The 27,019-nt window shown below is 43.3% G+C and overlaps 1 protein-coding gene across 1 annotated transcript in view; it reads left to right on the top strand.

Annotated features, from left to right (window-relative positions):
• LOC124555099 (zinc finger FYVE domain-containing protein 9) overlaps window positions 1-27,019 on the top strand; it is a 378,366-nt gene that overhangs the window by 56,961 nt on the left and 294,386 nt on the right. Inside the window, exon 2 of the mRNA XM_047128896.1 lies at window positions 6,163-6,227. Within this exon, the coding sequence (XP_046984852.1) occupies window positions 6,163-6,227 (65 nt within the window). The remainder of the gene's footprint in view (window positions 1-6,162; window positions 6,228-27,019) is intronic.

The following is a 27,019-nucleotide window of genomic DNA, read 5'->3' as shown; positions in this document are numbered from 1 at the left end:
TATGGACTATGAGAGGGTATCGGGTGGAGTTTGTATGTATGTGCTGGACACTGTATACAGTGACCTTGTGCCTCTTGTTACACATTTGGAGACTGGCTGTTCAGGTAAGGGCACATCAGGATTTATTTTACCATCTGTAATGTTTATCTCCCTCCCAATGATGTCATGACCCAGGATGTACTGTCTGCATTACTCTCTCAGCTCACACCTCTTCCCCCCCTCCCCACCACCCACCTTTCCAAGTCTTCGGTGACTTCAACACCCATAATCCTTTGTATGGTGGTACAGTGATCACTGGCCATGGTAAAGACATTGAAACTTTACAGGCACAGCTCAATTTTTGCCTCTTGCATTATTCTCATGCCCCACACACTTCAGTGTGACATGGAACTTATTTGGCCATTGATCTCTCCATGTGCAGCCCTGGTCTGCTACCATCTGTCCACTGGAGGGTCCATGATGACATGTGTGGTAGTAACCACTTCCCGATCTTCCTGTCCCTCCCTCAGTGTTGCTCGACTGGATGCCTGCCGAGATCGGTTCTCCATTATGCTGATTGAGATGGGTCACATGTGCTGTCATCCTCAGCTCCCCATTGCAATGTAGCCTATCGAGTGCAGCTGTTCAGCATACAATGGCAGCCGTTCTTTTGGCAGCCGTTCTTTTGGCAGCCGTTCTTTTGGCAGCCGTTCTTTTGGCAGCCGTTCTTTTGGCAGCCGTTCTTTTGGCAGCCGTTCTTTTGGCAGCCGTTCTTTTGGCAGCCGTTCTTTTGGCAGCCGTTCTTTTGGCAGCCGTTCTTTTGGCAGCCGTTCTTTTGGCAGCCGTTCTTTTGGCAGCCGTTCTTTTGGCAGCCGTTCTTTTGGCAGCCGTTCTTTTGGCAGCCAACTGGCCATCCTCTCATCCTCAGGATCCCTCCGTCGGAAGATTGTACTCTGGTGGGCCCCAAAGAGTGCTGCGCCATTAGAGATGATAGGCAGGCTCTCCAACACCGGAAGCAGCACCCTTCACTGGGGCACCTCATTGCCTTTAAACAGCTGTGTGTCCATTTTCGCTATCTCATAAAACGATGAAAGCAATAATCTTAGGAACTGTACGTTTCCACTGCTGCATCATGTACCTCTCCATCACAGGTATGGGCAAAGATCAGACACCTCTATGGTTCCAGTCCCCTGCAGATGTACCAAGTACTTCTGTAGATGATACAGTTTGTACTGTTCCAGACACTGTCATCAAACATTTTGCTGAGCATTATACTCACGCGTCTGCATCTGAGAACTACCACCCTGGCTTTCGGCTTATTAAATGGTGGATGGAGTGAATGTGCTTATCTTTTACTACCCATCACCTGGAGGCTTATAATGCTCCATTCAGTGAATGGGAACTCTCCAGTGCTTTAGCCCATTGCTCTGATACGGCCCCACGGCCAGACCGCATCTACGACCAAATGCTGAAACATCTCTCAGTGGATTGTCACTGTCACATCCTTGCCATCTTTAACTGGATCTGTAATGTGGGTGAGTTCCCATATCGGTGGTGAGAAAGCAAGATAGTTCAAGTACTGAAACTGGGTAAGAACCTACTAGGGATGGACAGTTATTGCCCAATCAGTCTTACCAGCCTTACCAACATTCTCTGTAAGTTGCTCAAACACATGGTGAGCTAGCAGATGTGTTTTCTCCTTGAGTCTTAGGGCCTTTTGGCTGCTTCTGAGGGCAGTTTTCGCAAAGGCCACTCCACTGCTAATTATTTGGTTCACCAGGAGTCCACCATCCAGATGGCCTTGCAAGTCGTCAGCACCTCATCGCTGTCTTTTTCAACATTCACCACATTCTTACTGCGTCACATGAGTGTGATCTCCAGGCTCCATTTCCAATATTTTTCAAGAACTTCCTGTCGCAAGCATACGTTCCAGGTGCAAGTGAGTACTTCACACAGTACCGCCCATATTGAAGAGAATGAGGTCCCATAGGGCTCTGTACTTAGCGTCCCTCTCTTTCTGGTGGCCATCAGTGGTCTAGCAGCGGCTGCAGGGTCTTTGGTACCACTCTTCTTATTTGCCGATGACTTTTGCTTTTTATTATTGCTCCTCTAGTATGGGTGTAGCTCAGCATTGCGTATAGGGCACAGTCATGGGCTGACACCCATGTTGTTGTTGTGGTCTTCAGTCCTGAGACTGGTTTGATGCAGCTCTCCATGCTACTCTATCCTGTGCAAGCTTCTTCATCTCCCAGTACTTACAGCAACCTACATCCTTCTGAATCTCCATAGTGTATTCATCTCTTGGTCTCCCTCTACGATTTTTACCCTCCACACTGCCCTCCAATGCTAAATTTGTGATCCCTTGATGCCTCAGAACATGTCCTACCAACCAGTCCCTCCTTCTTGTCAAGTAGTGCCACAAACTCCTATTCTCCCCAATTCTGTTCAATACCTCCTCATTAGTTATCTTATCTACCCATCTAATCTTCAGCATTCTTCTGTAGCACCACAGTTCGAAAGCTTTTATTCTCTTCTTGTCCAAACTATTTATCGTCCATGTTTCACTTCCATACTTTCAGAAATGACTTCCTGACACTTAAATCTTTACGCGATGTTAACGAATTTCTCTTCTTCAGAAACACTTTCCTTGCCATTGCCAGTCTACATTTTATATCCTTTATACTTTGACCATCATCAGTTATTTTGCTCCCCAAATAGCAAAACTCATTTACTACTTTAAGCATCTCATTTCCTAATCTAATTCCCTCAGCATCACCCGACTTAATTCGACTACATTCCATTATCCTCATTTTTCTTTTGTTGATGTTCATCATATATCTTCCTTTCCAGACACTGTCCATTCCATTCAACTGCTCTTCCAAGTCCTTTGCTGTCTCTGACAGAATTACAATGACATCGGCGAACCTTAAAGTTTTTATTTCTTCTTCATGGATTTTAATACCTACTCCGAATTTTTCTTTTGTTTCCTTCACTGCTTGCTCAATATACAGATTGAATATTGGGGAGAGGCTACAACCCTGTCTCACTCCCTTCCCAACCACTGTTTCCCTCTCATGTGCCTCGACTCTTACAACTGCCATCTGGTTTCTGTACAAATTGTAAATAGCCATTTGCTCCCTTTATTTTACCCCTGCCTCCTTCAGAATTTGAAAGATAGTATTCCAGTCAACATTGTCAAAAGCTTTCTCTAAGTCTACAAATGCTAGAAACATAGGTTTGCCTTTCCTTAATCTTTCTTCTAAGATAAGTCGTAGGGTCACTATTGCCTCACGTGTTCCAACATTTCAACGGAATCCAAACTGTGATCTTCCCTGAGGTTGGCTTCTACCAGTTTTTCCATTTGTCTGTAAAGAATTCACATAAGTATTTTGCAGCTGTAAATTATTAAACTGATAGTTCGGTAATTTTCACATCTGTCAACACCTGCTTTCTTTGGGATTGGAATTATTATATTCTTCTTGAAGTCTGAGGGTATTTCGCCTGTCTCATATATATCTTGCTCACCAGATGGTAGAGTTTTGTCAGGACTGGCTCTACCAAGGCCGTCAGTAGTTCAGTGGAATGTTGTCTACTCCCGGGGCCTTGTTTTGACTTAGGTCTTTCAGTGCTCTGTCAAACTCTTCATGCAGTATCGTATCTCCCATTTCATCTCCATCTACATCCTCTTCCATTTCCTTAATATTGTCCTCAAGAACATCGCCCTTGTATAGACCCTCTATATACTCCTTCCACCTTTCTGCTTTCCGTTCTTTGCTTAGAACTGGGTTTCCATCTGCGCTCCTGATATTCATACAAGTGGCTCTCTTTTCTCCAAAGGTCTCTTTAATTTTCCTGTAGGCAGTATCTATCTTACCCCTAGTGAGATAAGCCTCTACATCCTTATATTTGTCCTCTAGCCATCCCTGCTTAGCCATTTTGCACTTCCTGTCGATCTCATTTTTGAAACGTTTGTATTCCTTTTTGCCTGCTTTATTTACTGCATTTTTATATTTTCTCCTTTCATCAATTAAATTCAGTATCTCTTCTGTTACCCAAGGATTTCTACTAGCCCTCGTCTTTTTACCTACTTGATCCTCTGCTGCCTTCACTACTTCATCCTTCAGAGCTACCCATTCTTCTTCTACTGTATTTGTTTCCCCCATTCCTGTCAATTGTTCTCTTATGCTCTCCCTGAAACTCTGTACAACCTCTGGTTTAGTCAGTTTATCGAGGTCAAATCTCCTTAAATTGCCACCTTCTTGCAGTTTCCTGGCTTTCACTTTCAAGTTGCCAAGACTTGCATTATACACTTCTGTCATCATCGTAGAGCCCACCCACACCCTACCTAGATGATCTTTTACTTCTTGGATTCACCGCTTTTTGGGACTGATCTTCTATTCTCAGCTGACGTAGCTTTCCCACCTTCACCAATTTGAGCGAAAGTGCTGGTGCCACCTCAGTACACTCTGCTGCTTCAGTAACACCAGATGGGGTGCAGATCACTCAACCCTTCTACAGCTCTACAAAGCTCTGGATCAGTCCCATCTTGACTATGGGACTCTTGCATATGTTCATCATCACCTCAGCATTGCGTATTCTGGAGCCCATTCATCATTGTGGGGTCTGACTTGTGACAGGAGCCTTCCGAACTAGCCCTGTAAACAACCTACTAGTAGAGGTTTGAGTCCTTCTATTACCTATCAGGCAGCCATTAATAGCTGCTGAATTACACTATATGCATTCATAGCTTCCCTGAACATCCCAACTGCTGTGTCCTTTTCCTTGGAGAAGGACACGTGTCCACAACAGTGACCCAGAACTAGGTTTACAATTGCTGCATGCCTCCAGTCTCTCTCTAACTGCAACTTCCTTCATTAGCACCTCTGGTGAGGGAGACATTGCGTGGGTCCCCATGGCTTGTGCTCCGACCTTGTATTTGTCTCAAAGTATCCTTTGGCCCAAAAGATTCCATTGACCCCACAATTTTTTGCCGACTGTTCTTGGCTGTCCTTGAGACGCATCTGGATTCAGAAGTGGTATTCACCGATGGCTCAACAGTCGATGGACGAACAAGCTTTGCATACACACACGCACAGTGCAGTGAACTCCAATCTATGCCAAATGGCTGCAGTGTCTTCACTGATGAATTGATGGCCATTAAACTAGCCTTTAGCAATGTTCATTCATCCACTGGCAAGAGTATCCGAATCTCTAGTGACTCCCTTAGCAGCCTTCAGGCTATAGACTAGTGCTACTCTCCTTGCACACTCGTTGCAGCTATCTGGGATCTTGTCTCTGACTTCCATCAAGATGGATGGCTAGTCATTTTCGTTTGGACCACTGGTTGTGTTGGGACTGGTTGACCAAGCTGGCCACCAGGATGCTGATTCTGGATATGGGTCCCCAGAACCAGACCTTCAGTTGTTCATATGCCACAGATTGCTGAAAGTCTGGAACTCAGAATGGTCTGCGCTGATCTCCCCAAAGAAACTGAGGACAATTAAGGAGGCCACGACCACAGGGCAGTCTTTCCTGTATCCTTCTTTCTGTCAACTCCACATTGGCCACACTTGACTGACCCATGGCCACATGCTCCGATGTGAGGATATCCCTCACTGCCAATGCAGAGCCTGCCTGACGGTGGCCCACTTACTCATAGACTGCCCTAATTTGGCTCCTTTGAGGTGGCATCTTAATCTTCCTGACACACTCCCTCTGGTACTAACAGATGACACCAAAGCGGTTGATCTGGTGTTACGTTTCGCCTGTGAAGGTCGTTTCTATTAATCCCAGTAAGGTAGGGCTTTTTGGCCCCATTGATTGCCTGAGGGATTGTAAGGACACCCCACTCCACCCCCCCCCCCACCCCTCCTCTTAATCCTCATCAGAAGTGTAGTAGTTAAATACATAAATTCTCTGGGGGGAAAAAACAAAAACTGTTTGTTGAATGTTAACACATTCCAGTTGTGAACAATTTTTAATATGTGAAGTCCCTATGTTAAGTTCATACTGCTGTAGAAGTGATGTGGCACATATATTTTCTTGTTTCTGTGTGAGACATTTACACAGCATATGCTTACTTTTAAATGAAGTTTTTACAGATGACTAAAGTGCCTTACAATATAACTTATGAACTGTGCAAGGAAGCCAAAGTGTAACCAAAGAAATTATTTTTCTTTGCAGATCGTGAAGAACAACTTCTAATGGTTGGAAAAAAAGGATTCAGCGGTATTATGTCAACAACCAGTGTAAGTAACCTTAATTCATACACACACTCTCAGAAAAAAATTGCAATACCGAGGATGAGTTTTGCGATGTAAACAAAAGTTGGTAAGCACATTTCTACATGTGAAAATAATGTCTGTTCAAATTTCGTACAAGTTGCATAAGAGTGGGGCTTGTAGTGCCACTCTGAGGATGCAAATCAGGTTCGATCTAAATACATACTGTAAAATCTGCGAGCATTAGTTATCTTTGAGATTGGACGTGGTGCATTGATGATGTTCATCGAGGATGTCTTTAAGGCAACAATGACACCATAATCAACACCTTATTGAGTCTGAACAAGGTCATGTAATAGGGCTGTGAGAAGCTGGATGTTCCTTCTGTGATACTGCAAAAAGACTTGGCAGGAATGTAGCCTTTGTACCTGATTGCTGGCAGCAATGATCACAAGAATATATGATTGCAAGAAGACCAGGCTCCTGACAGCCATGTGGCTATCAAGAAGGAAGGCCATTGTGTTCAGCATATGGCTCTGACGCATGGTACTGCATCTGCAGCAGCAATTTGAGCAGCAGTCGGGCTCACAATGACGCAACAAACTGTTACAAATGGTTACTTCAACAGTTCTGAGCCAGATGCCCTGTAGCGTTCATTCCACTGACCGCAAACCACCGCCATTAGTGAATTCGGTGGTGTCGAGCGAGAAGCTCATCGGAGGGCAGTGTTAAGGTCTGTTGTGTTTTCTGATGAAAGCTGGTTCTGCAATGGTGCCATTGATGGTTGTGTTTTGGTCAGGAGGAGGTCAGTTGAGGGCCTGCAACCAACCTGTCTGCATGCTAGACACACTGCACCCATAATTGCATGTATTGTCTGGAGTGAAATTTCGTATGGCAGCAGAAACACTCTCTTGGCTATCTTGTGCATCCTGACTGCTAAATTGGACACCATCAGATGGCAACTCTAGCATTATCCGCAACCAGCATTAACTGTCCCTGTATTGACTGAATAAGGGCAACAAGCCTGGAACTCCAGCCCAACAAATGACATCCAGCACCTGTACAACACAATGCGTACTTGTATGTTACCTAGACAAATCCATCCCCAAAATTTCATTACTCTACATTAATTATTGTTTGGTATTACAATTTTCTTCATCAGTGTAGTTTACTAAATTAGAAGATAATTTCATTTTATGATGATTGTTGGTGGATAATATGTTCTTTGAGAGCCTCACATCTAGTCTGCAGTAATTTATAGAGCTATGTGGTTCAAAGGGTATGATGCCATAGATTTATTGTAGGAATGTGTATGTTTCTTTAGGTTTCAACTTCTAAAGATTTTAGAATATTACACTGAGATGACAAAAGTCATTTGATAGTGATGTGAACATATGCGGATGGCGGTAGTACCATGTAAACAAGGTATAAAAGGACAGTATATTGGCAGAGCTGTCATTTGTGCACAGGTGATCACATGAAAATGTTTCTGATATCAATATGGCCACATGATGGGAGTTAACAGACTTTGAATGTTGAATAGTAATTGGAGCTAGACGCATGGGACATTCCATTTTGGAAATCATTATAAAATTCAATATTCCGAGATCCATGGTATCGAGAGTGTGCTGAGAATACCACATTTCAGGCATTACCTCTCATCACAGACAATGCAGTGGCTGATGGCCTTCACTTAACGTCCGAGAGTTGCAGCATTTGTATAGAGTTATCAGTGCTAACAGCACTGCATGGTCATACCCCGAGGTGATTTAAACTGGCAAACCACCCACCAGAGTGTTGTTTCACCATGTATCAGCATTAACCTTAATTTATGAGCATGAAAGTATATATTAATATCTTCAGCTGTTGACAGGCATTGATATATATCAACAGGGACAGGTGAAAATGTGTGCCCCGACATTCTTACCAAGTCCCGTAAGAGTTCGGGTAAATATGCATGCATCCTCACAGGAGGAGGAGGTCACAGCTGGTAATGGCAGAACTGCATACTTATATGGATATGGTGTCTGTTCTTTTGGACATGTCCGAAAGAACAGGCACCATATCAATATAATTATATAAAACTCCATACAGTCCATGGACTAAATTTGAATGCTTCAGAAAAGGGGTTACTATCCAATAAAATGTGTAATCATATTTAGAGGTACAATGTGGGAAATACGATAAGTGGCAAACAACCACAGATTACAAAGTGTTGAGGCAAGTTGTAAACAGTCATCAGTCAGATGTAAATTATCAAAATGTTTAAATGAAAAAGGGCAGAAGCAAACAATCAAGTCGTCAGTCAGACAAAAATTATGAAATGGTTTAAATGGAAAAGGGTGCTAAGCAAAGATTCAGATTAGAACCCCTAAATCGTAGGAAATAAGTCCGCAGTGAAACAATAGTGCAGTCAGCAAACGTAAGCCATGTTGCCTAGAACCTCATTAACAAATACTATAAAACATGTACAAGCAATAAATATCAAACGTGAAGATCAACTGATAGAGGTACAAAACTGTAACATCTTAACAAACATTTCATCTCCCCAACTGGCAACATAACTCCAAACACAGATCCATCCAATATCTCAGTATGCTGCTACACAATAGATACGGACTACAAATTTGAGGAAGTAAAAGAACAAGAGATAAACAAAATAATTTTACAGCTTAAGTGGTTGGGATGGTCTTCCCAGCAAAGTAATTAAAAAAAAAAACACAAACGTTGTGGTTAAACCAATTAACATACCAACTGTAGTTTCAAAGAAGGTATGTTTCCTAATGCATTGAAAAAGAGCATTGTCAGACTAATATACAAAAACAGGATCAAAGGAGGAAGCATCAAACTACAGACCAATCAATATCTCTTTGAGTCCTACATTTAGTAAGATTATTGAATCAGTAATACTGGTACAGCTTGGTTACTTTTCCACTTAAAATAATCTTCTTGCAGAAACCCAACATGCATTTTGAAAATATTGCAACACCACAACAGCTGTCATCAACTTACCTAAAAATGTAAACAATAGACAAACATAAGTTATGAAAATGAGGTCAAGAAAGTCAACAGTATTTCAGGGTGTGCTGCAGGGGTTAATTAGGGGCCATTTCTTTTTCTTGTGTATGTGAATATTATACATCCATCTAATTCCTGTATAATTACTTATGCTGTTAACACCTCTCTGTTTTATGGTGATGTAAGGAGGACAGCACATTTTTCAACACATGGGATATCTGAGATTACTAAATATTTTAGTAACGAAGGCCTAAAAGTAAATGCTAAAAAATCACAGTTACTGGAGCTCTATGTAGGCAACTCATGCCACAGATGTGTAAGAGATATTTGTGGAATTTAATATACAGACAGTGTAAATTGTCCAACTATCCAGAACTGTATGAAGAAAAAAAGGGGGGGGAGAGGGAGAGAGAGAGGGGGAGAGAGGGGGGGGGGGAGAGAGAGAGAGAGAGAGAGAGAGAGAGAGAGAGAGAGAGACAAACAGTGCTCTATGAGAGAATTTTCCCATTTGTAAGCTATCGAATATGGATGTGGAGGGGGGGGGGGGGGGGGTGTGTATGCTGCTGATATGCACTTCAGTGGAATACTGATGCTACAAAACAGAGCTTTTAGGCTGATGCATGATCTAGGATACATGAAAACCTGTCATGATGCCCTTATCAAAGTAATTAATTCTCTCTCTCTCTCTCTCTCTCTCTCTCTCTCTCTCTCTCTCTCTCTCTCTCTCCCCCCCCCCCCCCCCTCTCCCCCCCCCCCCTCCCCCTCCCCCCCCCCCTCCCCCTCCCCCTGTGTGTGTGTGTGTGTGTGTGTGTGTGTGTGTGTGTGTGTGTGTGTGTGTGTGTACATTCATTTTTGTAAGCCACCAGGATGACACCCAATTGCTACGATGTACAAAACCACAACACAAAAAATAAGAACAGTTATTACAGACAAAGAACAAAATTCAAAGTGCTATGCCATGTTCCATATATCAGTAGCTCAGTGTGGTACAACAAATTACCAGAATTAATAAATGTATATAATATGGCTCATTTAAAACAAATCGAAGACTTTTCTTGTGAATAAATGTCTGTAGGCACTGAAAGAATTCTAAACTGTTGTTAAATATGTTATGTATTAAACCTGTGTACACAAATATGATATATACTACACCTTTGTAACAGTATGATGTTTACAAAAGCCATCATTTGGTGACTACACAAAAAATAATTTTAAATTAAATGAGGGTTGTATAATAACTGCGCATGATTTCGCCATCGTAGTGTATCGTATCAAAGAATGACTAGAGATTCGTAATGGGCACAGGGACATTGTAAATCACTTCATTTTCTTCAAGAAAAAAAATGAGTATAGACAAAGGGCAACCTGGACAATGAAAAGAAACATTGTACATCAGGGTTTAAAATTCAGCTACACACACATACTTAGGAAAACAAGAAAGTCCTAAGACGTCTTTCTCCATTGCCTTGGATTCATAACTGTAATGATGGTTAAAGGTAAATGTCACTGGCAACATGGCTCTCATAATTTAATTGAATATGAACAAATTGATGATAAATATATAAATCTATACTAAAAAAAAACCACTTTATGTAATGAGATAGGGATTACTTTGTGTGTCACTATCATGCAATCTACCTTTTTTTTTCCATTTGTGAATGGAGCACAAGAAAAATTACTTGTTGATAAGTCTTCATATGAACATTAATTTCTCTGCATTTTCCATCATGGTCAATGTGCAAAACAAATGTAGGAGCAAGCAATATGTTGCTTGATTTGAGTAACTATGATCTCTGAATTTTTATGTGAAACTGTCACAGTTACCGGATAAATCTGTGATGAAACTTGCTGTGCTTTCTTGGGTCTCCTATATCTCAATTATTTATCCTCCCTGGTAATGACCCCACGAAGACATACAGTAATCAAGAATCAATTGCATGATACTTTTACAAGTTACCTCCAGTATGAGTGAATTACATTTCCCCAGCATTCTCCCAATGAGGCTTAATCTAACATCTGCCTTCCCTTCAACTGATTGTGGATGTTTAAGGGCTACCAATTCACCATGGGACTGTAGTCTGCACGAAAGTGACCTCCATGGTTGTGACTACGTCAAATGTGGATTGTCTGTGTTTTGTATTTGTACATACTGTTCCCTACCAATAGCACTTGCTAGCAAATTGTAAGCAGTCACTGTCTGAATGTGTGTGGAGCCTCTGCTACTACCTGTCTGTGTGGTTCAGTAACAAGCTTAATCCTCACAGGAAAAATTCTTGTCTTTAAGGGATGCACTTTGATTCTGCTATGTATTCGATATCAGTTGTGTTGAACTGTCCTTTTTCTTGGTCCTCTCATGGAACTGCTCAGTGGAAAACTGCTACTAGTTTTCTCTTGCCATACCACTTCCTAATATGGATTCACGTTTCTGAATTGTAAATGCCTGAAAGGGCACTGACTTGACGAAAGCGTAACAGGGATAACTGGATGCTCTATAGCCAGCTGACTGTCTCTGAATACCAAGGTAGTGTCTAGGACATAGTGGAACATGTTAATCAGTGTGTCACTGACTCACTGAAGTGTGAAGTGTGCATCCCAATGACATCTAGTTAGCTCAGGAATGAATGGGGAATGCCACTTGGTAGTCAGGGACAGGCATGGAACTATAGACCTCGCCCAGCCCTACAATCACATGCAGTTGCAGGTGAGCATCAGGAAACTGGAAAAATGGGCAGATAAGAATTTCATCTGGGAAAACAACATGTGTAACCAACCAGTTCTGAAAATGGAGACACTATTTTAAACTTTCATTATTGTATTGTATGTTAACTGGGGACCTAGAAACAATGGAGAGGCTCCGTCCCCATCGCAGCTGCAGTGGTCCACAACCCCAAGACAACTACTGCAGTCCACTTACCCCTCCGCCGCCCCACACCGAACCCAGGGTTATTGTGCGGTTCGGCCCCCGGTGGAAACGCCCCCCCCCCCCTCCCCGGGAACTTCTCTCACCAGATGAGTGTAACCCCTATGTTTGTGTGGTAGAGTAATGGTCATGTACAGATACGTGGAGAACTTGTTTGCACAGCAATCGCCGGCATAGTGTAGCTGAGACGGAATAAGGGGAACCAGCCCACATTTGCCAAGGCAGATGGAAAACCGCCTTAAAACCATCCACAGACTGGCCAGCTCACCGGACCTCAACACAAATCCGCTGGGCAGATTCGTGCCGGGGCCAGGCGCTCCTTCCCACCCGGAAAGCAGTGCGTTAGACCACACGGCCGACCGGGTGGGCCAACTTTCATTATACTTTACTATTTTTGGGCCTAATCTTTGACAAGACATGTGCCTTGTTACAGCAACTGAGTTTTACAAGAACAGCATGCAAAAAATCAGTAAACCCTAACAGACACCACTTACTGAACCAGTCCTGTTCTTTTGCTGTGTGTAGAGGATACTGAACCACTTCTCCAACCACAGCAGCACTCCCTCACTAGTGTTTAGTGCAATAAACTGTCCAAATGTTAAACAGATGTTCAGAAATGAGCCACTAGTGGAGTTGACTGTATCAGACCTTAATTTCATAATCCAAGGATGAAGTACACCGTTGCCTAGGGTATTTCACATGCTGACTGCAACTTTAAACTCAACTGAGTACAAGGAATGTTGCACTCTAGACATATTTTTGAAAATATGTTTGCTTCCATTTTAGTGGTGTTAAACGATTTTATCACTACATATACTGATGGGTGTAAGCAAGGGTACATCTTAGGCTGCTCCACTGTATTCCCTGATGATTCTGTCAAATGTTTCCTTCTTGAACAACTAAGAAATTATGGTGCAAAAGTTATGCAGTTCTGAAGACATTGTAGTGGGTCTAAAGATCTCACAGCAGAATCTCACCTGCTTCTCACAATAGCGGTTAAACAAATTTTCCCCTTTAAGTCTCTCAACCCATTGAAGAGTACATGTGTGTAGAACATGTGCCACATTACAGTACTACTTCCTTTTCTTTGCTAGTTCTTGCTTCTGTCTATCCTGTTTTCTCACATGTCTACCTTGCAAGCCACCTCTATGGCAATATGGCTCTTATTCAGGTGTTGCTTTAGTTCATTCTTGTTTCTCCTCTATCTTTTTCACACTTTTCTTCTATTTACTCGTGGTCTTCATTAGGGTTTCACCTCTACTTTCTTCAGAATTCTTCCCAAGTGCAAGCTGTGCAGGGAAGGTCACCCATTGTGCCATGTGAATACCCTTAGTGTGATTATCCTGGCACCCTTCTCTTGGCAGATCACACACTATACTCAGAAATGGCCTGATTGTAACCATACTGAGAGGTTACTCTTAGCAATTCAACCACTAAACCTGATACCCAATATGATAACCAGTTTATGTTGGAGGAAGGGGGGGGAACTGTCATCAGTACCTGCATGGTTGGGCCCAATAAAATCCCTGGCAGATTCTATACGGAAATTGAAACTAAGATAGCCCCCTGTTTTAACCTCAAAATACTGTGTATCCCACAAATAAAAGAATTACACAGTAATTGGAAGAAGACAGACACACCTGTTTACAAGAGGGGTTGCGGAAGTGAGCCACAAAACCACATCCCATATCATTGATGTCCATTTGTAGTAGAATCTTAGAATGTATTCTGTGCTCAAACATAATGAGGTATCTCTAACTGAATGATGTCCTTAATGGCAACCAGAATGGATTTTGGAAACATCTTTTATGCAAAAACCAACTCGTGCTTTTCTCACATAACGAACTTTAAACCATGGCTCAGTGTAATTGTATGCAGTAATTCTTGACATCCAAAATGCATTTGACTAATGTACCACACCAATATTTGTTAGTGAAAGTATGGTCATATGGGCCATCAGACAAAATTTGTTACTGGATTCAGGATTTCTTGGTAGGGAGGACACAGCATGTAATCTCAGACCGAAAGTTGATGCAGAAGTAACTTCAAATGTGTCCCAGGTAAGTTTGTTGGGACCATTGCTGTTGATGTCACATATTATTGACCTGGCAGACAATAGTAACCTCAGACTTTTGCAGATGGTGCAGTTATCTGTTGTGAAGTACTATTTGAAAAGCAACTCCAGAATGAGTCAATCTGATGTTGATGAAATTTGAAAGTGGTGGAAACATTGGAAACATAAAATTGAAGGGGTTTGCAGAAGACAGTGCTAACCTACACGAACATAAATACAATAAGACTGAGCAGTTTATATACGACACAGTATTTTCTGGTAATACATAGGAAACATGTTGTTAGTGGCATGTGGTACATTTTAAAACACAACAGAAAGCTTTATCTTTCTAATTCTTACTAAATTGAGGGTTTCCACTTCCTTCTGCCACCCCCTTCCAATTATACACATCACAAAACACAAAACTGTTGTATCATAAGGCTAAAATATCGATGAGTCACAATTGAAGACCTAAGGACCAAATATATAATTGTGTGTGTGTGTGTGTGTGTGTGTGTGTGTGTGTGTGTGTGTGTGTGAGTGAGAGAGAGAGAGAGAGAGAGAGAGAGAGAGAGAGAGAGAGAGAGAGAGAGAGAGAGAGATATTCAGGAAATATAAACTATACTGCAAGTCCAGAGAAAATTGCTTTGAATTGTGCAAAATAACCTTATTCACACTAAATGGGTTGAGTCCAAAAGAGATATCATGCTATAATGCTTGACAAAACACCTAAATATAAATGTCTTAAAACATGTGAACAATATGAAACAAAATTCAACAGTTTGCAGTATCATTACTCAAATCAATAAAAATCTGACAATGGTGATGTGGCATAAAGGTTACCATAGCAAGCAAGTCCTTTTTGTTAGCAGATAATTATGGAGTGTTCTACACCACTGAAAACTGTGTATGAATGAAATTGTCAACAGTTTGGGCTTTCTTTATGATGTTTACACTTTCCCACTGTTCAGTATCACTGAATGTCATTTTGATGTGCAATATTCCAGGTGAGGCGATTTTGATATGTGCAGCAGAACTGATGTGTAGCTTTGTTGTTTTGTTGACTTCATGAGCAGCACTAAAATAAATGCTTTAATCGATACAGTCTAAATTGTTTCCTGGTCACGCTACAATCAAACCTAGTTCTGACAAGATTGGAACTGTACAGTATATAAATGAAATACCTACCTGTATTTTTTTCAGATTTTGCTGTAATAGTTTTCCCAGAACTCGGAGTATATTTTGCCACTTTAACTTGTGGATTATACTATCAAACTTTCACAGATCAGCAATGTTTTTAGACATTACCAGTGTCATTTTGTGCCTTATAGTGAATAAAGTCAGACCTGAGAGAAATGGCAGTTAGCACGTTTAGAATGTTAGGTCTTCAGTTGGTATCAGTCTACTTGTACTAATATCTGGTTGTAATGCTTTGTGGTGATATGAAATGGAATGGTCACATAGGCCCAATTATGCGTAAAGCAGATGATAAACTTCAGTTCATTAGTAGGCTACTGGGGAAAATAGTCAATTCACAAAGGAGAGTGCCTAAAAAACACTTGTGCTACCCATCCTCCAATTCTGCTCAAGTGTGTGGGACCATGCCAAATAGGACTAACAGGCGGTATTGGATGTATACAAAGAACAGCATGAATGGTCACAGGTCTGCTTGATACAGGGCAATGTCACGGAAATGCTGAAACTCTTGAACTGGCAGATAACTGAGGATAGACACCAATTATCACATGAAAGCTTACTTACACATTTTCTAGAATCTGTATTTAGTGTGAAAACTAAGAATATGCTACAACCCGTATGTATCACTCATGTAGAGACAAGATTAGACTAACTGCAGCATGCACAGACATTTAACCTGTAATATGAGAATGGAATGGGAAGAATCCCTTTGGAGGTACCGTCCGTCATGCACTTCAGTGATTTGCAGCATGTACGTGTATACTGTTGATCATTAACACGACCTACTCAAGGTTTTTAACCTTACCTGGCTTAGAGATAGAATTCTCTCACATTGGTGAGACACTATCGTCATCCCAATTTATAAGCCAGGCAAAAATGCAAGTTCATTTTGCAGCTATTGACCAGTCAGTCTCAGTTAAGAGCTATTCACATTGCTGGGAAAGATGGTGGTCCATCGATTGTGCTTGATCATTGAAAGGCAAGGCTTTTCATCCACATATCAGTGTAGCTTCCAAAACTGACCAACTGGAGTGTTGACACTGAGAGAATTAGGCTGCTAATATAAATCCAAGGTAAACAATCATGATACTAATGCTTGTGAGGGGAGAACTGTATATTTGGTGGAATCTGTAAATACAGTTATGGAGATGCACCTCATAATAAAACAACAAGCACAACGATTCCTGATGATACCAAAGAATTCAATAATGAACACTGGAGTAATGATTCCAGATTATGCACCTCATAATAAAACAACAAACACAACCATTCCTGATGATACCAAAGAATTCAATAATGAACACTGGAGTAATGATTCCAGATTATGTACTTTCTGTCACAGTCCAACCAAGATTTCAATAACAAAAATTTTAACTGTGACATTATTACAGTGGAACTGGAATGACAGCTGTCACCACATAACCAACCTCCAGCAACTGATCACAACCTATTCATTGGTATATATGGATGTAGATTCCCTTGGGATATACTATTGATGAAAAGCTCTTAGGTTTTCAGCCAGATGTCAGTGTTAAAATACCGTGATGTTTCAAATAATGTCATACTTGTCATTTTCTGGTGAAATGTTGAGATGTTGTGGAAGTCGTAACACTTTTACCAACACTGTGCCGCACCCACCTGGCTACAGGCTGCTGGACGCTGTCCAGCTGACAGGTGGCGAGAGGGTAGAGGTTGACGGATGGGGAGAGGGTTGGGGTTGCATTGGAAAGGGGGGGGGGGGTAGCAGGTGCACTATTCCCATCTCTGTCTGGGCATTTGAGATGCATTTTGCGTGTTGGGAACACTATCATTGTATTGCCACTAATGTGGCTTCCCAGGCTGTGTTCAGTTGGTATCCTTCGTCCCTATTGACCAGATTCTCATGAATCATTATTTCACTGGATTCCTGTATGTTGCTGTTGGAATAGGCTGTTGCTTGGCATAGTACCTTAGTGTTCTGAAAGACAAAGGTGTGGTCTTCATGTTATGCTCTGTTATAGGTGATTTCACCCGGTGTCCCAGTTGTACACAACTGAAGTGCTTCTTGCAGCATTTTGAAATGCAGCACTATGTTTGTTCAATATGTTGGTGGTCAGATTCACAGGTAATGATGTGTATCCCATTATGTTCAGTTGTATTGGGTCTTTTGCTGAGCGTAGGTACTCTTAAGTTAGGTAGTAGTCGGAAGATGGTTTTTATGTTAGATTTTTCAAGTAGCCTCACTATTTTGGCTGAGAGCGGTCCCAAGTACAGAAGGTGAGTGAGTCTCTTGTCTTCTTCCTCCTCTTCCTTATTTAATGTGTCTTTTCTCTTCTTGAACGTCCTACTAATCGGTGTTTCACTGTACACAATTTTTGTGAAACACTTCCTTCAGGTTTTACAGTTCAGCTGAGAGGCATTCTTTATTGCAGGTGATGCGTGCCCTATGTACTAGGGTGGGCAACACTTTCTCCTGTTGTGTACTAGATGGTGGCAGCTCATTGCATTCAGGTACAGATCTGTGGTGTCTTCTTCCTGTATACTGCATGGTGTGAAGTACCACCACTCTTCTTTATTACTATGTTCAAAGGTAGACAACCATTCTCCTCTATTTCCACAGTGAAGGCAATGTTTTGGTGAATGCTGGTAAGGTACTCCAGAAGCTTGTCCAACACCTTTTCGCTATGCTCCCACACCACAAAAGTGTTGTCAACTAGTGAAAGAAGTGCTTATGTGTTTGGTAAGCAGTTTGAAACTCACTGTTCCATGTAGAGCTTTGCAATCCCGGGAGCCAGTTAGGATCCCACAACCACTCCATCCGTCTGTTCATAAAACTCCATTGCACATGAAGTAGGTGGTCTTCAGTGCATGTTAAAAATTTTTAACTGTTTGCAGCTCAAAATGTTGGGTAAGTAGTGCCAAGGAGTCTTGAATAGTGACGCAACATCAAAACTTGTGAGCAGGACATCTCTTTGTAGTTGCATGTCCTTAAGTACTTTCACGAAATTGGCTGATTTCTTCACATGATGACCACAGTGTCTCACAAGTGGTCTTAGAAGCATCATGAGGTATGTGGCCAGTCCTTAATTATGCTAGTTAATGGTGTTGACTACTGGCCACAGAGGCACCACTTCCTTATGGATTTTGGGCAATCCGTACAGGTGTGGTGTCACTGTTGCTCTAGGACACAGCCACTTCTTAACTGCCTCTGATAGATTTGAGCTCTTCAAAAGAGCCTTTGTTTTCCTGGTTATCGTCATCCACTACGAATCAGCACTATTGCATTCCCTTTGTCTGCTGGAAGAACTATAATGTCAGCATCTTGTCTCAGTGATTGGAGAGCTTCCTGTTCCGTAGCAGTTACGTTCGCTTTCAGAAATCAGGACCTATTGATGATACTGCGGGTTTCCCACATGATCTCCTCTGCTTCTTCTTTTGGTAGTCCTTGAATTGGTTCCTTCACGCCACACATAATGTTCCATTTCAGTATTGTTCTCGGGCACTGAAGTTCAGTCGTTTTGTAAGGGCCAAAGTTGTAGCTGATTCCATTACTTACTTTGTCTGGTTTACAATGGGTCTAGTATTGTTAGCAGTCTGATGTTTCGACAGTTTGTCAAATTTGCTGAACTGTTTTGCAGCTGTGTGTCATTTCTGTACCTCAGTGTCGGTGTAAGGGCTGCAGTGCACCGAACCCAAGTGTTTGCTGGTAGTGCTTTTGTGATACTTAGGTGGAATTATAGCAATGTATGTGCATTCTTGTCCAGCTCTTTCCACGTAAAATGAATGCGCTCCCTCACTGTGACCATGCCCACTTGTTGTAAAATTTGATCGGTCTTCTTCAGTTTCACTGAGTGTCACAGTGCCACAGGTTGTTCTCATCTCAACATCATTAAAGGAAAGCTAGTGTGCAGAGATGTTACATTTTCCTGGAGCATTCTTTCTGCAGTTGTTCAATCTGCTGAGCATCTCCTCAACATTGAGGTGCGTTGTGTGTGATTGTAGATTCTCTTGGTGTTTTGAATGCTTGTGATATCATGTGGTGCTAACATATGCTTACCTGCCAACATTCTATTCCAGTGGTTGTTTTGATTGCATACAGTTGCAAATCTCAGTAACCTACCTATAAAACAAGTTTCACACAGTTCTCCATTGCAATCAGTGGCATCATATCAAATGTGAGTCTGAAGGTCTCACCATCACTGTATGTAGGTGATTTCCTGCCTATATTGTGGTGCCTCATGAATGAGGATTGCTGGATGTCAACTCCAAGGAACCATCTGGAAAATATAAACACTGGGTAATAAACACTGGGATCTGCACACTTTGAACCCTGAGCTCTATTTAGGTAAATAACTAGAATTAAGTAAATAGTGTCACTAGCTGTAACTTGGGTATTGCACATGTCAACTAGGAGCCCACTGCATGATAAAACTCAGTGGCACTACCCTGGGAACTGATCACGTGATCCTCTGAATTTTTTATGAACTCATAGTACTCTTATTCTTGACCAGAGATTGACAGCATATGAATCCACATCACAGTTGTTGATGTGGCTATTAGATCCTGTATACTATAGGGACATAAAGGTGGCAGCTGGTTAATCCTACATGAACCTTGTCGACAGCTTCATAGCAAAATCGTACAGCCTACTGCTATGAGTCCCACAGCAGCAGCTACTTGTAAACTATGCAATGGTGATCCGTCAGATGTCATACGATCTGTGTTGCCTGGTTCTGTTCCAAAAGCATCTTAGGCTCTTCGTAAACTTCCACAGAACTAGCAGAGTAACTGGAGTAAGATAGGAGACCTTGAGAAATTACCTCAAACTTCCCCAGATGGATCGTTTGTATAGACTTCCACCTTTTTTATTTCCTTGGTGAGCAGCATGTTTTGTGGTAAGTCTCTATCTGTATTGTGGACCCTTGAATAAAACAGCTCCCAAAACATTCCGATGACTTTCTTTCAGTCCATCTTAAAGTAAAAGATAGAGTTGACTACACAATCGTATACAGTGGAGTGTACCAATAATACCTACCAAGTGTTTGCAGTCTGTTGACTGCAGAACTACCAGTCAAGCTGTACATTACATAAAAACACATTAAAGCAACAATGTTATCATTTTATACTGTGACATAGAGTTGCCAGAATGTACAGTTACAAAAAATACATTAACCAAACTGCATGGTGCTTGACCATATTTAGCTGGACACCAAGCCACATGAGAATTTCAAGAAATAAACTTGTGGGCGAAAAGCAGAAAGCTGGCTGGAAGAGTCGAAAGACGTTGGAATCCATGGCACTGATGTGAAGGCACAAATAAAAGCACTGCATCCTAAGGTTGTAGGAAATGGAGAGGCAAACTACAACCACTACCAACAAACTAGGAGTGATCAAGTGAACCACACACACTTGGAAAATTTTTATACTGACTTAGGAAAGAATCTACGCACGCCCTTGGCTAACCTGAGCTAAATCTGAATACCTCCTTACCCTACAAATCACTTGTAGAATCTTTTACCATAAGGAAACGTGGGAGATGGTGTTGTTAGGGGTGGCTGGTGTCCTCTTTCTACAACACAAATGCACATGTGAATTAATGATTTTTTATTTACATGAACTGTAGGTTTTTCTTAACTTGAATAGAGTCCATGTTCTGTGGTACAAGCTCATCAGTAATAGTCCTCTTACAGACAATATCAGTAATCTTGCTATTGCAATACTTGGGTTGCTGTGCCTGTGATAACTGTACCACCCTGAGAATGAATGACGTACGCCGACCTGGAGTATTGAGTCGAGTCAGTGTGTGAAGCTCTCCCGTCAGTGGCGGTAGCCTAAATACTTGCTGTTGAGAGGGCGTTAGTGGCATGTTGCTTGTTGGTGTCTCTCTGGCCTCTCTCATGATAAGTGCACTCGATCCGGTGCCTATTATCCATCTTCGCTAAACATCTTTGCCGACTAGTGTGCTGGCTGCAGCTTACGCCAGCACATCACTGGCATCAAAGCTTCTGTTGGATTACTTCTGTCTTTTATGAAAAAGTTGTTTCTGCAGTCAAATTATATTACCTCTCCAACTCAATATTGGGGACAGAATGGGTGCGGGATACCTTCTAGAGTGCTGCAGGCACAACCCCATTCTGAGTGGAACTCTCTTGGATGCAGTGTGTGTGATAGGACAAGTAAGTTCACACAGCTTGGAAGAAGGTGTTGAAGGTGAGGGACACAGCTGCCTGTGCAGCTTACATAGCTGTGCAAAATTGACGAGGCTCAGTGCACTTCCTCTACATCTGGCACTATGTTGTAATGTAACCAACTACCATGTTTCTTTAGCTGTGAGGAACAGGAGACATACCTATTGGTTGCGGTCAGCATGATCTCCCCCCCCCCCCTCCCCCCCCCCCCCCCACCCCCGTGCCCAAGCTCTCTTGTGCATGTGCATACATGTGTGGTGTGGCATGCACGGGGCCTTGAGTTGTTGCAGCCTTTCTTCTCTCCTGGCTGCTTTCCCTTCCCCATATCCTGTCTCCAGTCCTTCCCATCCCCATATCCAGTATCCAGTCCTTCGCATCGTAGCTCCTCCTTATCCTGCCAACCCCCCCCCCTCCCCCCTCCCTCTCCCTCTCCCTCTTTTCCCTCGTTGTTCGCTTGAGGGTGACCTGGCTATTCCCTCAGTTCCGCTACTCTATTTTGTTCTCCTGTCTTATCTTTTCACTCTCCTTTTTTTGGCTTTTTGGACTTGACCTCCCTTTGTACATTGTTTCTATAGGGTGAACAATTTGGGGAAGAATTCCATACCTAGTGTCTCTGGCATGGGTACACCCTCCTCCTTACCCTGTCATACCCTCTTTGTTTTCTGACATAGAACCCCCTACCGCACCCCCTAGGTGACCAGTACGGTAGCCAGTCCATGTGGTGGGGCTTTTGAGTACCCATGTGACTGAGCCCCTGATAACACGGGAACCACACTTCTGGTACCTGAGTGTCACGATCTCGTGTAGGACGAGGAGTGGTTGCTCATCTTTTCAGGGCATCGGATCTCCCGGCAGTGACTGCCCATGCTGCGGCTCGGTGGTGCCGACGTGGTGAGCCTCTTATCGGAGTGGATGGTACCAGGGCAGACACTCTGCACATGAAGCATGCCAAGCTCCCCACTTCTAGCTGCTCTTCTGCGGCCATCTGATCAGAAAGGAACAGTTCTCTATCTGCTCTTACTCCTGCTCCCTCCACCTTACCCTCCCTGGTCAGCCCCTGAGAGGAGAGCCATGCCCATCGGCTTGAGATCAAACCCTTTTCCCATTACTTGGTTCGTTCCAGGACAGGTGGGGAGACTTTTGCTGTTACCAAACTGCTCTTTTTCAAACACACAGAATATAAGGTTGGTGTAGTAGACGTGATGTGACGTGATGTAGATGTGATCTGGTTCCCTATTGATTGAAACCTCTTCTGCCAGTCATAGAGCTTTTTGCTTGTGATTGCTTAGGCGACATCCCAGTGATCATCACTCCTCACCAGCCTTAAATATGACCCAGGACATTATCTTCCATAGGGATCTCTTCCTTCAATTTGATGAACTAAGGACTAATCTGGCACTGCATGGTGTTTATTTCGTTTGGCTAGTCCAGAGAGTTGCTAAGGACAATCACATTGATACAGGCACTTAAATTCTGGCTTTTGAGTGGGATATGCTCCCAGAAAAAGTCGAGGTTAAGGTTTACCATTTCAGCATGAAGCCCTATAACCCACATCCCATGTGCCATTTCCAGTGTCTCTGTTTTGTCCACGTCTTCACGAAGTGCTGTAAAAGGTATTTGTGATGACTGTGGCTATCCTCTCCTTGTGGGGAGTCCTTGCACCACACTGACCAAGTGAGTGAACCGTTCTAGCTGACATTCTCCTCACTCACTGTCACTGGATTGCCCTATCTATAAAAAGGAAAGGAAGATTCAGGAATTCAAAACTCTTGACCATATATACTACTCTGAGGCCTGACAGGAATTCAACTGTCTCCACCCAGTGTCTTTAACATCAACCTTCACTTCCGTTGCGGCCTTTCCTCCTCCTCCTCCCCCGTCCCCCCTGGGTTCGTCCCCCTTCCTCCTCCTCCACCTCCCCCCTTCCCCCCGCCCCCAGGGTCGTCCCCCTTCCTCCTTACCTCCGCCTTGTCCCCCTCCCCTTTCCTCCTCCTGGGTGGTTCCTGTTCCTTTCTATCACAGAACCACCCCTTCTGTGTTACCTGCTGGGAATGGGGTCCCTCGAGGAGTACCCTCACCAGCATCTCCAGGACAAGAAGCCTATTACTAAGAGTCAGACATGGGAACCACAGTCTGTGGGCCTCAAGGCCACTCTTTCTCTCTCTGATTTGGATATTGCTGTGACTTGCTCTCTTCCCAACCCCTTCTCTCACCCTCCAGACCTCCTGCCGAAAATGGGTTGGCCCTTTACGAGCCTTTGGTGATGTCTGTGCATTTGTCTGCACAGACATCATTAGTTCTTGGATTCCTCTTGAATCTGTGCTGGGAGCGGTGGCCTTTCAGATGCATTTAGACTCTGCAGTAACAATATGTAATCTTTATCTCAAGCCCAGACTGGCCTTGTACCCATCCTGTTCTTCTTGCCCTCCTTTGACAGCACCCTTCCTCCTCCTTGGTGATCTCAATGCTCCTAACCCTCTATTGTGGGGTGGTACTGCGACCACTGACCAGGACAGAACTATTGAAGACCTGCTGGCAGGACTTGATCTTCACCTACTCAACATTGGAGCTCCAACACAAGTTAGTGTGGCAAACAGCACTTTCTCAGCCATTGATCTCTCCATTTATAATCCTGGATTCCTCCCCTCCATTCAGTGGAGAGTTCTTAATGATTTGTGTGATAGATCATTTTCTGATTGGCTCATCTTTTATACAGCCTCACTGACCTGGATGCCCTTCCAGGTGGGCCTTTACTAATTCGGATTGAGATGCCTTTTCCTTGGCTGCCACTGCAACTTCTCCACCACACAACAGCACTGATGGGTCTGTACAAAGTTTGACTGACACCATCCTTTTGGCAGCTGCTTCAGAAATTCCGTCTTCCTTGGGATCTCCTGGATGGAAGACTGTCCCTTGGTGGACCCCTGAAATTGCTGTAGCTGTTAAACACTGCCACTGTGCCTTCCTATGGTACAAATGGCATCCATCTATTGAGCTCCTCCTGGCCTTCAAACTGCTTCATGCTTGGGTCTGTTATACAATTAAGCACCAGAAACAGATTTGTTAGGAATAATATGTTACTGCCATAGGGCTGCATACTCCCTCTTCACAGGTATGGGCAAAAATCAGGCGTATTTTTGGCTGCTGTCCTCCTACAAGTGCTCCAGGAATTTCCCTGAATGGTGTTGTTCTCACCAGCCCAGACTTAATCACTGAGCATTTTGCTTGGAATTTTGCCCAGGCCTGAGCATTGATCCACTACCCGCCTGCATTCCATCTTTCCTAACACCATCTGGCTCCCTTTATCTTTCGTTTCACATCACCTGGAACCTTAAAACATCATGTTTAGCGAGTGGGAATTAGCCAGCACCCTTACTCTCTGCCCCAACACGGCTCCTGGACTGGACCAGGTGCACAACCAAATGATCCAACACTTATCGGTGGCCAGCCAATGTCATATACTTGCACTTTTCAACTGTCTCTGGAGCGAGGGGGAATTCCCTTCCCAGTAGTGAGAAAGTATCGTTCTTCCAGTTTTGAAAATGGGTAAATTGCCTCTTCAGATGGACAACTCTTGTCTAATCAGTTTAAGCAGTGCCCTCTGCAAGTTCCTTGGATGAATGATGAGTCAAAGACTGTATTGGATCCTTAAATCCAGGGACTTTTTGGCTTCAACACAGAGTGCTTTTTGCTGAGGCTGCTCTACTGCAGGTAATTTAACGGTTTTTGCCTGACGTCAACACCTTGTTGCAGTCTTTTTTGATCTGCCACGTGGCACCACCAAATCCTTGCCACATTACATGAGTGGGCCTCAATGGCCTGCTTTCAATTTTAATCCAGAACTTTGACGTTGCACTTTCCACGTACAGGTTGGCACCTCCCATAGCACCTTCCATACACAGGATAACTGCGTACCAACGGGGCTCTGAGTGGCTGTCAATGGTCTGGCGCCAGCTGTGGGACCTGCAGTGTCACCGTCTTTGTATGCTGATGACCTTTGCATTTATTTTTATTCACCCTCAATGGGCATTTCTGAACACAGATTGTAGGGAGCAAATATGCAGAACACAATCTTGGGCTCTCACCCATGGCTTCCTGTTTTCAGCTGCCAAGACCTACGTTATCCATTGCTGTATAAGGTATCCCCATCTGGATCTGTACCTTGATGGCCAGCCCCTCAATGTGTTGGAATCTCATCATTTTTCAGGACTGGTCTTTGATGCCTGGTTGGCATGGCTTCCATGTTTGGCAATTAAAGCAGACACGTTGGTCATACCCCAACAATCTTTGATACCTCAGCAATACCAAGTGAGGTACAGACCACTCTGCTCTGCTGCAGCCCTACAAAGCATTGATCCAGTCCTGTTCAGATTATGTGGGTCTCACATACGACTCAGTGACACCTTTGACATTATGGATGCTGGACCAAATACACCATTGTGGGGTACGGCTGGCAACTGGCAAGTTTTAGACTAGCTCCATGATCAGCCACCTAGCAGAGGCATGGGTCCCACAGTAGCGTGTTCTGTGTGAACAGTAGTTGATCGCTTGTGCATTAAGCATCCGCTTCTCCCTGGAGCACTTGAACTACCGTCTCCTGTCTCCATATACAGAGATCGACCTTCTGCAATGGCAGCCCGGGTCTGGGGTTACGATTGCCACCTGTATCTGGTCCCTTTTTTCAGAACTCCAGCTTTCCCCTCTACCACCTTTTTATACTTCCATGGTGCACCCCCAATCCACAGCTCTGTCTTGACCTATCACAAGGTCCAAAAGACTCGGCTCAATCTGAGACCCTCCGTTGCCAGTTATTCTCCATTCTCAGTGTTTCGTGATTCGGAAATAGTCTATACTGATGGCTCGATGGTTGCCAGACACACTGGCTTTGCTTACATCCATGTGGGATGTAATGAACTCTGTTCATTGCTGGATGGTTGCAGTGTTTTCACTGCAGAGTTGGTAGCCATCTCTCATGCTCTTGAGCATATCCGTTCCTGCACCGGTGAGTCCTTCCTCATATGTAGCTACTCCTTAAGTATGTACAAGATCATGACCAGTGTTACTCTCACCATCCCTTGGTCCTGACTATCCAGGATTCCCTTTTTACCCTCAATGTGGACACTCGGTGGTCTTTGTCTGGATCCTGGGGAATGAACTTGATAGGCTGGCTAAATTGGCTACCAGCAACTGCCTCTTGAGGTCAGTATTCTGGCATCAGACCATTGATAGGTATTATGTCTTCAAGTTCTAATGATTTGGAATATGGAATGACATACTCTGACTTCGCCCATCAAACTACGGGCGATAAAGGAGACCACAAATTTGTGAAGATCCTCTATGAGTGCCTCTCGTAAGGACTGCATTGTCCATACTTGGTTGACTCGTGGTCATTTTTCTTTGTCATGAGGATGCACCCCAATGTCATTGCAGTGCCCGTTTGACAGTGGACCACATTCTCCTGGAC

The sequence above is a fragment of the Schistocerca americana genome, chromosome X (genome assembly GCF_021461395.2).
Source record: "Schistocerca americana isolate TAMUIC-IGC-003095 chromosome X, iqSchAmer2.1, whole genome shotgun sequence".
Taxonomy (NCBI): domain Eukaryota; kingdom Metazoa; phylum Arthropoda; class Insecta; order Orthoptera; family Acrididae; genus Schistocerca; species Schistocerca americana.
This window is presented reverse-complemented; position numbering and strand designations above follow the sequence as displayed.